Source organism: Molossus molossus, unplaced genomic scaffold (assembly GCF_014108415.1).
Source record: "Molossus molossus isolate mMolMol1 unplaced genomic scaffold, mMolMol1.p scaffold_m16_p_6, whole genome shotgun sequence".
Lineage (NCBI taxonomy): Eukaryota > Metazoa > Chordata > Mammalia > Chiroptera > Molossidae > Molossus > Molossus molossus.
This window is the reverse complement of record NW_023425399.1, coordinates 17,346,032-17,359,701: the sequence shown is the minus strand read 5'-3', so window position 1 is coordinate 17,359,701 and position 13,670 is coordinate 17,346,032. Positions and strand designations below refer to the sequence as shown.

At 52.7% G+C, this 13,670-nt stretch overlaps 1 protein-coding gene across 1 annotated transcript in view; it reads left to right on the top strand.

The window, feature by feature from the left end:
• Positions 1 to 775: 775 nt before the first annotated feature.
• Positions 776 to 13,670, top strand: part of ARHGAP40 (Rho GTPase activating protein 40) — a 39,225-nt gene continuing 26,330 nt past the window's right edge. The window contains exon 1 of the mRNA XM_036245385.1: positions 776 to 921. Coding sequence (XP_036101278.1) covers positions 776 to 921 — 146 coding nt within the window. The remainder of the gene's footprint in view (positions 922 to 13,670) is intronic.

The following is a 13,670-nucleotide window of genomic DNA, read 5'->3' as shown; positions in this document are numbered from 1 at the left end:
GGCCAGGGCAATCCGGGGGGTGGGGTGGGGAATCATGGCATTCTGTCCTATCCAGAGTAAGGGGAGGGCCTCTGCCCATAACAGATATGGGGGTAGGACACAAGCCAGGGAAGCCAGGAGGGATGTCTCCATCCCTTCTCCTTCATGTTCCAGGCTAACCGTCAGCTCCCAGGGAGGCTCTTCTGGACCCCCGCATCTGGCCACTTCCGATCCCTCCTCCCTTAGTGTCCTTTCTTCCCCCACCTACTCCCTGACCTTTTCTACCCTCCACACACACCTGCTTGCTTGCTTTCCTGTCTCCTGGCATGTGTCACCATCCTGTTTCAAAGAGGAGGAGACCGAGGCTCAGAGAAGGCGGGAGACCTGCTCACAGGCACGGAGGGCGTGGCCAAGCCAGTGAAGACCCCTGGGTCAGGGATGCTTCTTTCCATCCCCGTGAGCCAGCTACTTTATTGATGCAGTTTCACTTACAGTTGAATGGCTGTAGCTCATAAGGATGGCAAGACGAATTATATTTCATGGCTGTTTTTTAAAGGTGCCATTTCCATTTGACCTTCACAGGGCAGGCAGGTGGGTCGGGCTCAGGGGTGTGTGTGGGTGGGTGGCCCTGGCTGAGCCAGCCCCGCCTAGGAGGAGGCTGGATGGATGTGTCCTGGTGGGGGTGTCTGGGAACTGGGTGTGCAGCCTTCCTCCCGCTCACACTGCTGCCTGAGTCAGCCCTACGGCGGCGGCAGCAGCTCAGAGGTTCTCCTGTGAGCTTCAAGGGTGCCAGCTCATGGCAGAGCCTGCCCTTCTCCCCACCGCCCAGATGGAGAGGCTGGCCCCGGTGTCCCTGGCCTCGCCGTGTCCCCGGATCCCACGGGCCCGCATCGCCAGGCGGCCGGGGCGCTGTGCCCGGCACTGGACTGACCTGGGTTGCAGGTACAGGGCTCACGGGAGATGGGGGAGGTTTGGCCCACTGGTGTCTCAGGGCCAAGGCTGAGGATTGAGGGGACCAAGCTGAAGACCTACTGTGTGCCGGGGCTGAATGTCACCTCCGCTCTGAGAGGTCCAGTCAGTGGCTCAAGTGGTGGAGGTGTGTGTGTCAAACCTTGGTCCCTGGTGCCCCACACCCAGACCCTTCCTGGGACACAACACTGGCCTGGGCGCCTGCTGCTGGCCTCCTGCGGGGTTTGTGGATCCTGAGACATGGGAGTGACCCTCCCTCTGTGCTGTTTCCCCTTCTTCCGGATGTAGAGTTTCAGGCACTGCCGGGATTATCTGGGTTTCGGGATTCAGGACCGTAAGCTCTGGAATCTCGGCTGGATCGATGTGGCTGTGTGGTCACCTGGGTTCACAACTGTGTCTTTCCTCCTTCCTGCTCAGGGGCCTCTGACAGCCAGATCAGAACTTTTGAAAAGTTATCTTTCCCCATGTTTGACTACAGCATATTGCAGTATGATTCCTAGAGAAGTTCAAACAGTGCCGGTGTATGCCTGTGCCCAGAATTTACACCTGCTGACGTTTGGCATATACCCGGGGAGAACTTTTTGACGTACATCAGCCTGTACATGTATCGTTCTACACCAGGCGGATCGGGCTGGCTAATGGACATTTAGACCGGTTCCCATACTTAACTTCTGAGCAATACTTCAGTGAACATCTTTGGGGATTTGTGTGGGTAGAACTCATTCCTCGAAGGGCAATTTCGGTTTAAAAGGAACCATTTCCTTAAAAGGAACCATTAGAATCTTGATAGATCCTGCCCAATCGCCCTCCAGAAATGTTCGCGGCCACCGCAGGGAAGCCCCTGGGCCCTGCTCATTTCCACCCAGGACCTGAAGACTGATGCTGGCCTGTATGTGCGAGCGGATTCAGGGAGTATGAGATGTTGGTCCTACAACACCTGAGCCCACAGAACGCCCAGATGCTGGGATGACGGCTGGGCTCGGGGAAGAGGCCGGGAGCTCAGGGAGATTGTCTCATTCATGCAGCATGTTCACTGGGCTCCTATGCTTGGGGGCTGTGTCCCGTCCTAGGCAAAAATTACTCAGGATGCGTGATGTTTATGGAGAACAGGTCTTAATAAGCCAAAGACATGTCCACCTGCCTATCTTTGTATCTACCCATTCATCCATCCATCAACCCACCCACCTATCTGTCATGGCTGTTCCCCTGACTTCCCCCTACCCTCTCTTAATTTCTTGGTTCCCTGTGATCCAAGGCCATTAATATTGAATTCATTATTCACTGACTGTGCTCAATACTTGCTGGATGAACAAACACATTTTGTTGCATTCCCTTTGCTACTCCAAACAAAAACAAAACAAAATAACACTCTCACTCCTAGAATAGTCGGTTTTCAAACTTCAGAGATCTGAGAGCTTACTCTTTTATTTGAATTCAATCTTTAGTATGTTTTGAATATTGAAAAACTAGTGAAGGCATCACACATGTCAAATGTGTTATATTCCAATAATTTTTCTGTCCATCAAAATTATATAGATCTCATGATCCACAAATGCTTTCAGTTGAACTTACAAAATGACTTTACAATAGTATCATTGTTCTTTATTTTGTTTACTGGAAAGAGATTCCACTGCCAAAAAAAAAAAAATGTGAAACCACTTCCCTGAGACAGAGCTGGTTTGTCTGTTCCAGGCCAGTCCTCAAAGTCACTGGGTCAGTTCTACCCTCTGAGTGCACTCGTCTCGCCGGCCACTCAGTTGTGAGTCATTTATTTGTTCAACACCCTAAGCTCCCAGACGTCAGACTGCATCTGCCTTGTTCACTCATGCACCTCCAGCACTCAGGGCACTGTGGGTGCTCACGCAGTACGTGCTCAATGAATGCAAGGTTCACTGCCTCCACATGGAGCCCCGTGAGGGACATGGGGGCATGAGGATGAATAAGGTGCTCCCCGCCCTTGGGATGTCCTCGGGCTGGTCCCCTGCTGTTTGGTCCACTGAATGATGAGGAAGGTCTGAGGAGGGGGACTAGAGTCCGTCTTGTCAGCAAACAGAACTTCCTACAAAATGAATGGGACACAGAGTTGGCTCTCCATGCAGTGTTGCCCTTGGGAGGAGTGTTAATGACCCAACCTTAGCAAGATGACTCTGTAGGGATTCCCTCCAACCTCACTCCTAAATCAAAATATATTTTCTGTTAATTTACAATTGCTACAAAGTGCAAAAAATAGCAAGTGAAATCCACTCCCCCTGCCACCGCCAACCCTCGAGAATAGTGTGAACAGTTTCAGTGTAACTCCTATAAGATTTTATGCTTCATAAATATATATATATGTATGTGGAAAACATATATGAAATAATTCACGTGTATAACACTTACATACCTGTAGCATTTTGTACTTGACCTTTTCCACATGATAATATCTTTTCGTGGAAATACAGAGATGTCCGTTGTTCTCTTCAAAGGCTGCGTGTTGTTTCGTCTTAGGCTGAGTGTACTTTTAACTAGCCTCCTGTGACGGACTTCTGGTTGCCTCCTTTTCTTTGGGAGCAAGTTGCTATTTGTATAAACTATACTGCACTGTCTGGGGTAGGTGTCCTTGTGATAAATTTCCAGAACATGAATCATCGAGTCCATAGGTATATATTTTAAAAGCTTTGACATGTATCACCAAACGGCTTCCCAGGAAGATTGTGTCCAAACGCAGACTCACTCAGTGGGTACCAGCTTTGGTTCATTTATATTCTTGACATTCTTGACAGGACAGTTTGGCTCCTGTCAGGCTTTGCGAGTTGAGCCTTGTTTTAACTCCCCTTTTCTTCCGTTATTGGTGTGGTTGGACGTCTTTTCACACGCTGAGTGTCTGAGAGATCAGAGGCAGGAACCCCCACTGGAGATTAGTGCGTCAGCCCCTTCCCCTTAATAATAGGTTGAGCGACTTGGCCGATGGCACACAGGTGGTTTGTGAAGTAAATCACTTTACATATTTTGCTCAGGGGCAGCCATGAGGTCTCTGCCATGACAGCTCATGTCAAGCTATCTCTGCAGAGAGCATGTACCTTTAAACCCCTGAACTCACACCCCTGTATACGATCTCAAGCCCGGAATGGATCACCCGCACACCGTCTTCATGTATCAGTGGGAGAGGACCGAGTGCATCTCAGCCCAGCTTCACCACTTAGCAGCTGTGGGACTCTGGGGGAGCTCCCGAACCTCTCTGAGCCTCGGTTTCCTTTCCTGCAGGGTGGTTGCAAGTGGCAGCTCCCACCTCACGGAGGGTAAAAGGACACGGGTGCGTGTTAGCACACGGGAGTCGTGGGGAGTGCGCGGCGCGTGCCAGGCAGTGGGGTCCAAGGGGGAGCTGTGGGAGCTGACCCCGACAGCTCAGGTTTGTTCTCATGCGATCGAGCGAGCCCAGGCCTCCTGCTGCCTGGGAGTGACAGGAAGGTCTGCGTTTGAGCCCCCAGTCCTCCCCTTACACACCTCTCTGAGCCTGTCCCTGTGTTTGCAGATTAAGTGTCTTTCTAGTTCTTTTTACTTTAAATTATTATGTGTTTATTTTTAAATATTTTTTTGAATTGATTTTTTAGAGAGACAGGAAAGGAGAGGGAGAAAGAGATAGAAACATCGATGTGAGAGAGAGGCCTCCGGCATGCCCCCCACTGGGGATCGAGCCCAAAACTGGGCCATGTGCCCTGACCAGGAATTGAACCGGCGACCTCCTGGTCCATGAAACGATGCTCAATCCTCTGAGCCACACAGGCCGGAGTAATTATATTTTATTTCTCATTTACAGTTGACGTCCAATATTGTATTAGATTCAGGGGTACGACACTGTCATTCTAATCGTAGTCACGGTCAGTTCTTCCGGGATCCACCACGGAACCGCCACCTGGGTGCTCCAGTCCTGGGACTGGCTGCATCTCCGTGGAAAAAGCCCTTGCAGGCAAATTCTCTCCCCAGCAGGAGGCATCTGACTGGCTCCTTGCACACCCGAAAGGGCAGGTCCCTTCTGACAGGGCTGCCTGTTTCCTCCCTCGTCTCATGGCGGAGCCGAGGGAGAAGGCTCTAATTACATGGAAGGTTGGGCTGCTCCCTTCACAGCTCTGGGATTCTCTACCCCTGCAAACTGCTCCCCCTGTCCCCCCACCCCCCACCCCCTGCCCCGGGATTGCTGACTCCTGGCTGGCCAGCAGATGCTCATAGAATGTGAGCATTTCATTTCCTTGACACTTGCCAACCCTGGGGGTTAGCAATCCAATGTTTGCCCATCTGATGGCTGAAAATATTTTATTGTTTTAAATGGCATTTCCCTAATGACTTGTGAGGTTCAACAGCTTTTCACGTTGAGTATTTTTTTCTTCTTAATCCTCACCTGAGGATATTTTTCTATTTATCTTCAGATAGAGTGGGAGAGAGGGAGAGAGAGAGAAACATCGACATGAGAGGAACACATTGACTGCCTCCTGCACAACCCCGACCAGGGCTGGGGACAAACCACAACCAAGGTACGTGCCCTTGACCAGAATCAAACCTGTGACTCATCGGTACACGGGCCGATGCTCTAACCACTGAGTCAAACTTGTCAGGAGTATGCTGAGTATTTTTGTATTTTATCTTCTGTAACTATTGATTCATACTTGCTGTTTACTTTGCTATTGGTGTAGGGGTGGGGGGCAGCAGTATTTTTTCCTTATTGATTTCTAGGAACTCTTTATATAGACTAGATAGTAACAGTTTATCACTTGTTGCAAATATTTTCTCTCAGCTCATCACTGGTCTTATTAACTCGTCTGTGGTGTTTTTGTTGTACAGAAGTTTAAAATTTTTATGTAATCAAACCTCAAGCATTTTCTGTTATAGCTTCTGGGTTTTATTTAGCTTGGGGAGATGTTCCCCTCCACCCCTCATTTTTTCTGGACTTTGTTCTCATCAAACCCTAATGCAGGCTCCTAGCCACTGGGGGAAATTCCTTTGTACTTACCACAGTAATAACCTGCTCCCCTGCCTGTAGGCTTTGCATATCTCATTCCCTCCCTGATGTTCCTTTAAAACTGAGTTCCAGTGTCACCTCCTCCAGGAAGCCTCTGCTCAACCCCACCCCACTCTGGTTACTGTTCCGTCCCTTTTTCGGCTGTTTGTCCCAGCTTAGGTGCTTGGCAGGCTGCTCATTTGTTGGAACATAGTGTTGCTTGTAAGTATTTGTTAGGGCTCTTACTGTGAGCCAAATGTTTTGCATGTATTGCATCTCCCCAACCTTGTATGTATTATTATCAACATCACTCCCATCTTGTAGGGTTGGGGAGGGAAGACTGGGACACTTTCCCATGGTCACACATCGAGAGGATAACCCCAGACACAGACAGTCTGACGCCAGGGCCTGGTCCCTTGGCCACTGTCTTAAATGTCTCATACTGCTGCCCTAACAAACTGCCGAAAATGTAGTGTCTTAAACAGTACAGATTTAGCATCTTGGAGTTCTGTAGGTCAGAAGTCCAGAATGAGCCTTCGTGGGCTGACACCAGGTGCCGGCAGGGTGCTTTCTGGAGGATCTAGGGAGGCAGCCACTGTCCGGCGCCTAGAGGCGGCCTGCCTTCCTGAGACTGGTTCCCTCCCATGTTCCAAGCCAGCAGTGGCCGGCGGAGCCCTCTGCTGCCTCCTCCCTGGTTTTCCCTCTTCCGCCTCTGTCCTCCCCATTTAAGGACACTTATGATTGCACTGGGCCCACCCAGATGGTCCAGGGCGACCTCCCGTCTCTAGGTCAGCTGATCAGAACCATAATCCTCTGCACCTTAATGTGTAATATGTAACATAACATATTCATAAATTCCAGGGGTTAGGACCTGAGCACCTTTGGGGGGTTGGTGGGAGGGTGGGGAGTAGTCAGCCTCCACAACCCTTCCATATGCTTCTCCGGTCCTCAGCCTCCTGCCTGTACCCCCAGGGTTCATCCTGCCTCACCCCTCAGAGGCTGTGGGTTGGACGGGTACCTCAGAATCACCCAGAGGCTGGTGTAAACCCAGACTGCTGTGCCCACTCCTGGAGTTTCTCATTCAGTACTTCTCAGGCAAGGACTGAGCATTTGCAGACTAGATTCACATATCCAAGTTTTCTAGTAACTGAATCAAGCACCCCGTTTTGAATTTAAATTGGTTAGAATAACATAAAATTAAAAAATTCAGTTCCTCAGACATACCACATTTCAAGCGCTCAGTAGCCACACGTGACCAGTGGCAACTGTATCAGCCAAAATGGTCCCATACAGTGCCCAGCATATAGAATAATCTGGTTGAGGGACTCAGGCAGGGACAAGCTAATATCTATGACGTTGTTTAAAGAAAGGGTCAGGGCAAGTCTCAACCCCCGGGGAAGTTTCAGAACCTCCCTGGCAAGCCCTGCGCCCTGCAGGGACGGGCTGGCACGTTTGAAGGGGCCACCACCACTCAGCTTCAGCCAGCTGTTGTCTCGTAGGGACAAGGGTCCCAGGATAACATCTCTTTTGAATTTTTTTTTTTTTTTTTTTTGAGAATGTTGGAACTAGAGGATTTTAAAGTGTGAGACCTCCTCATGTTTATTTATTTACTTATTTATTTATTTTCCATCCTCACCTGAGGACATTTTTTTTTCTATTTTCAAACAGAGTAGGAGAGAGGGAGCGAGAGAAACATCGATGTGAGAGGGACACATCGACTGGTTGCTTCCCGCACAACCCCGACCAGGGTCAGGGACAAACCGTAACCGAGGTACATGCCCTTGACTGGAATCGAACCCGCGACTCACTGGTCCGTGGGCCGATGCTCTAACCATTGAGCCAAAGCAGCCAGGGCTCATGTTCGAATAATGGCAAGCTATTTGAAATGTGCTCAAATTCAGTGAGGTGGCCCCTCTGCCACGTCAGATGGAGGTCGGATGATCCTGATCTCCCGGCTGGGAACATTTGTCGTCTCAGAGGTCACGCGCAGTACCTCGGTCTCCTCCAGTCATCTCAGAAATGCGGGCTGCCCCTCCCCGAGTGCCACGTGAGAATCTCGATGCAACCTGTCCATTCCCACCCCCTCCTGCAAACGCCTGTGCAATTCTCTGAACCCGGCCCCAGACAGACGCTCCCAAACGTGCTTCCAGCCCTGGCTGTGCAGCGCGATCGCTGGGCAGCTTCAAGCCACGCCGACGCCCGGCTCCCGGCTCCCGGTGCCGGCTCCCGGCTCCCGGCTCCGGCTCCCGGCGCCCGGCTCCCGGCGCCCGGCTCCCAGCTCCCGGCTCCCGGCTCCCGGCTCCCGGCTCCCGGCTCCCGGCTCCCGGCTCCCGGCGCCCGGCGCCCGGCTCCGGCTCCCAGCGCCCGGCTCCCGGCTCCCGGCTCCCGGCTCCCGGCTCCAGGCTCCAGGCTCCAGGCTCCCGGCGCCCGGCGCCCGGCGCCCGGCTCCCGGCTCCCGGCTCCCGGCTCCCGGCTCCCGGCTCCCGGCTCCGGCTCCCGGCGCCCGGCTCCCAGCACCCGGCTCCCAGCGCCCGGCTCCCGGCTCCCGGCTCCGGCGCCCGGCTCCAGGCTCCCGCTGCCAGTGCCTGTGCTGCGGCTGGTCTGGGCGTTGCCGGGCGCTGGGACTTTGAAAAGCAGCTGGGTGATTCAAATGCACGGTCAGAGTTGAGAGTCACTGGCCCATGGGCCTGGTCGCCACACCCAGAGTACAGCTCCTTGGCTGGTAGGTCTGGCATGTCTCTGGCTTCGCCCACCTGGACCAGCGGCAGGGATCCTCCACACCTGTGCCTTCCTCTGTCTCCTGGCTCAGCCTCAGATCTGATTCAGGAAGCTGAAGGACGGAGATTATATTTCAAAATGCTTATATCCTTGTGGTCTACAACACAAAATAGTCATGCTTGAAGGTTCTGTGACCCAGAGATCATCCCTGGTGGGACTGTGTGGGGAAAGGTGGCGAGCATCACTGAACAATTCGGAGAACGAGCCCTCTGCCTGAATGAGCCGGTCCTGCTGTCCTTGCCTTCCAGGGATTTTAGGAACTCGGTGCAGATGACACCGAAAAATGTAAACACAGAATTTGCTTTTTGTAATAGCTCATTCCTGCCCATCCCCACCCCATCTCCACAGGGATTGCTTCATCGGTGGCAGGGTTGCTGGGCACTGGTGTTCAGGTTGTACATTGCATAATATGCTGTTACATCCAAAGGTGCACTGTCCACATCACGGTCATGTACTAAGTTTCATGAGAGTGTCTGTGGGTGTGGAGAATCCAGACTTCCTGGCAAGTCCTAAGCAGCAGAGGGGAGTCCCTCCTTCATAAGCCCACGTTGGCACACATGACCATGTACACGTTCATGGGAGAGTAAGGACCTCCACATTCCCTTGCACACCCATGAGCACATGGCTGTGCCCTGAGGTTGCCTTTCCACCTTTGTTCTCAGAGGATTCTCATGCATCACTTGACTCAGAACCTGACGTGTCGTTTCATCCGGAGGTTGGGGATAGGGTGGGACATGGAGTGTGCACCCAGCATCTGGGAATGTGTGTGAGTGGGAGGAGAGGGCCCACTGCTCCTCTGGCTGAGCTGTTTGGGTTGTGCAGTAATACACCGTCCCTGTCAGCTACTGCTGTGTAACAAATGATCCCAAGCTCAACAGCAATCATTTATAAAAGCAGCGTGCATCATTCATGCCCTGCGTCTGATGGTCAGCGGGGGGTTCGCTGAGCTGACCTCGGCTCTGCTGGTGGCTCCATGTCAAGCTGTGGGTCTAGCTGAACTAGCTCTGTCTGCTTTGGGCTCTGGTCTGTGCTGTGTGTGTTCCTCCTGGGATCCAGGCTGCAGCCATCCAGGCATAGCTCTTCCCATGGTGCTGGGAGGTGCAAAAGGGCCAAGCCCTGCCACACAGGCACATGCCATGCCTTGGCCTGGCTCATGCTGCTAACATTCCATTGGCCAAAGCACATCAGCTGCCCAAAGCCCAAGTCAATGGATGTGGGAGGGGAGCAGCAGCCTCTGCCTCTAGTGGGAGGAAAGGCAAAGTCACATGGCAAAGGCCTTCATAGGGAAGGATCAAGAATTGAGAACAGTACTTTGATGCATCCCACGCTAACATACTGAGAGGCAGCATAAGCTGTACACTGAGAACGCTTTGTTGCGAAGACATTTTCAATCACTGTAAAATATAAAACTAGGACCCCAAATAACTCTGGTTCCCACCAAAAGCCTCCTTCTGCAGCCCAGGGACCAAACAGTGGAAAGGCTGAGGTCTCTTTTTTTTTCCTTCTTGCACCTTTGCCTAGGACCCCTCTGAAGTCAGGGAGGGTCCTAACGGCATGACCAGGTTCCTTTCGGCATTCAGCATTCCATGGTCCTTGTGTCACACTGAACCGGAGGCTGGTGTCAGCACCGCCTCACATCGCCTCTGACACAACCCAGCACCTGGAGCACTGGCTGGTGGTGTTGATTTCCTGAGGGTTTGGAGAGGAGACAAAAGACAGGGGCACATGGCACACCATGCCGCCGTTCCGCCCGTGGTGACCATCACTGACAGTCAACTCGTCCCCTCCTGTCCCTCCTTTCTCTTCACCCCCAGCTCCTCACCTGCCCCCGTGCTCCCCCATCAGCCAAGGAAAGCGTGGCAGTTCCCCAAAAGTGACCACCTGCCCCTCCTCCAGCATGCCCCACTGGGGAGTTACCCTGATCATCTTGCCCCAATAGATGATTCTCCAACAATTATCCCGAGATGGGGTGAGGGGGATCCTCAGGAGGCAGAGCAGCCTGTGGCCCATGGGACAGGGAGAGGGAGCTGAGCTGGTAAGAGGCAGAGCTGGGGCTGAGTTCAGGCTGGTGGCTGTTCCTCCCCAGTCACATGCTGCATCCAACCAGGAGGGAAACAAGTCACAGTTGGGGTTGGGGGTTGGGGGGCAGTTGCATGAGAAGCTTACTGCATAGTGGTTGAGAACATGGGCCATCAAGAGAAACTTCCTGGGTTCAAAGTTCAGTCCAGGTAACCTCAAACAATTAATTTCTGTGTGCCTCTGTTTTCTCATCTGTAATTGAAAAAAGTAATAGGAACTTGTGAGCATTGCATGGGATCATCCATATAAAGCAGTGTTTTCAACCAGGGCCGTTTGGTCCCCCAGGGGACATTCGGCCATGTCTGGAGACATTTGGGATTGTCACAACTAGGAGGGATGCTTTTGTCGTCCAGTGGGTGGAAGCCAGGGGTGCTGCTAAGCACCCTACAACGCACAGGACAGCCCCTTGGGACAACACATGCTCTGACCTGAAATGTCACTCGTGCCCGGGTGAGGACCCTGGGGCCATGTTCAGAGCAGCACCTTGCACGGCGTCAATGATAAGGTGTTACCACGTTCAGTGCCAGCCTGTGTTGGCGTCACTCTCTCGCCATGGCCACATGGCCTGTGCTTATGACTAGAGCCTCTCCTCGTAGCCTCTAACGTTCATGATGAGGAGAGTCATGATCATCATTATTATTATAGCAGTTCCTATTTCTTGTGCACCTGATATAGGCTGGATGTTTTGCCAGGCGTCTAATTTACATTTCTTATGACCCACACAGTGAGCCCCCGCCCTGATCCCCACTCTGCAGAGGAGATGGAGGCTTAGGGACGCAGAGGGAACTCAGCCTCTGTTTAACTCGGGAAGGCCACGCCCACGGCCATGCCCACGGCCACGCCCACAGCCATGCCCTTTCCTGTGACCCGTCAGTATCCTCAGAGCTAGGGGGCGACAGCAAGGGCAGGCGCTCTGGGAGGACTGGGGCCGTCCTAGAGCCCAGCCGCCACTTAGAGGGCAAGTTGGCCAGGCTGAGCGGAGGAGGCCGGGCCACGCCTCCGCCGGCTCGTCCCGCCCGCTGTGCCGCATTCCTGGGCCCTGGGTCACGGGCCTGGGTTTCTCCCCCGCCTTCCAGCTGCTGCTTTCGCCCCACGATCCTCTGATTCCTGGGGTCTGCTGGGATCCCACAGACGTCAGGATCGTCTTCCAGAGCTCCTATCCCTACCCGTTTCTTCATTTGACTGTTACGGAACTGAAGTTCAGAGAAAGAAAGGGACATGTCCAGTCACACAGAGTGAATAGGACGCTTGCCAGGAGCCAGGGCCGGCGGGGCCACTGCCGCCGCCTGAGGTCACCTGGAGGGAGAATGAGCATGTGTGCGCGTGTGTGAGTGTGTGTGTGTGTGTGTGTGTGTGTGTGTGTGTAGAAAGGCTTTGCATTCTGGAAAGCTCTGAGCAGCCATCTGGCTTGGTGATGTATGTCAACCACTGGCTGGGCTCAGTCCCCTCTGGCCACTTCCTGCAGGACAGGAGCTGGAGGCTGCTCACTGGCTGGGCAAGTCTCTTGTCCTGTCTGAATACCAGGTGGGCAGCACCCGGAAGCCATGTATGGGTATCGAGCTAACATTTCTGGAGCATTTCCTGTTTCAGCAACTTTGAGTAGTAGCTTTCAACAACTGGCTGCTGTTGTTGAAAATAACTATTTGCTGATGGAATGAAGTACCTCTTTTTTTTTCTAATTGATTTCTTTTAGAGAGAGAGGAAAGGAGAGGGGAGAAGAAAGGGGAGAGAGGGAGAGAGAGATCGATGTGAGAGAGAAGCATCTATTGGTTGCATTCCGTTCTCGCCCTAACCAGGAATCGAACCAGCAATCCTTCAGTGCATGGGACAACGCTCAGCCAACTGAGCCACACCGACCAGGGCAGGAATGAAGTAACTCTTAGACCACACTGCCCCAGGTGGTCTCCAGGTAAAGATGAGGAAACTGAGGCTGGCCAGGGTCACGGCTCCCCAAGGTTACGTCACTAATAAATGACAGACCTAGGATTCAAAGTCAGGAGCCAAAGTTCTTAACTTCTGAACGTATGCATCTGGTTATCTCGGGCTTAGTGGGCATGTCGTAGCACTAAGTAAATGCCTAAAAACAAAGTTACAACCGGAGACAGTTCGCCGCGCTGTGCCTTTAAGATGGGTGCGCTTTTCCGCACACGCAATACATCAATGGAACGTTAAAAACAAGTGGGCTCTGTCTGTGAAGCTCGGAACAGACTCTGGATGTGCTGAGGCCCCTTCTCTGGCTAAACGGGGGCTTGTCGCCGTCCTGCAAAATGTGGTCCTGGAACAATAAAACCACGGTTGGGGTTTTATTTTTTATTTCCGTTCTTTCCTGCGCCCTGTCTGATCTCCTCAAAAAATTCACCCAATGCAATGATTGCTCTCCTCTCGCTGCTTAGCTCTCAAAGCGGTGACGCAGTTAATAACTTGTGTTTTCGTTTACTCACTGCGGGTTTTCAAATAGTCCAGATAAACACACAGATGCTGGTAATTTCCAAGCGAGTGACAAAGCCACTGAGGAAGCCGAGCTGTGCACCAGCATGGGGTAACGACAGATTCACAGGCAGCCTCCTGACTAGCAGTTTTCCCAAAAAGCATAAATAGAGCAGAACAGCCAACTTGGTAATTAGCTGGGAATCGGTCTCCAGTTAAGCGTCTGCTCGTCGAAAACGGCCGAGCGGGTGCCCGGGGAGAGGCCGTGTGCCCTGCCTCTTCCTCCGAGCCCCGGCAGCCCTGAGATTTCCTTGCATGATCACATCTGAGTGTGCTTTGGGATGGAAGCGTTTATAATTTGCAGTCAAGCTCAGTATGTGGGCAGGACAGTTGGGGAGAAGGCACAAGCCAGGGTCTGTGGGCAAGGTGCTGGCAGGACAGCCACGTGCCAAATGAACATGGGGCC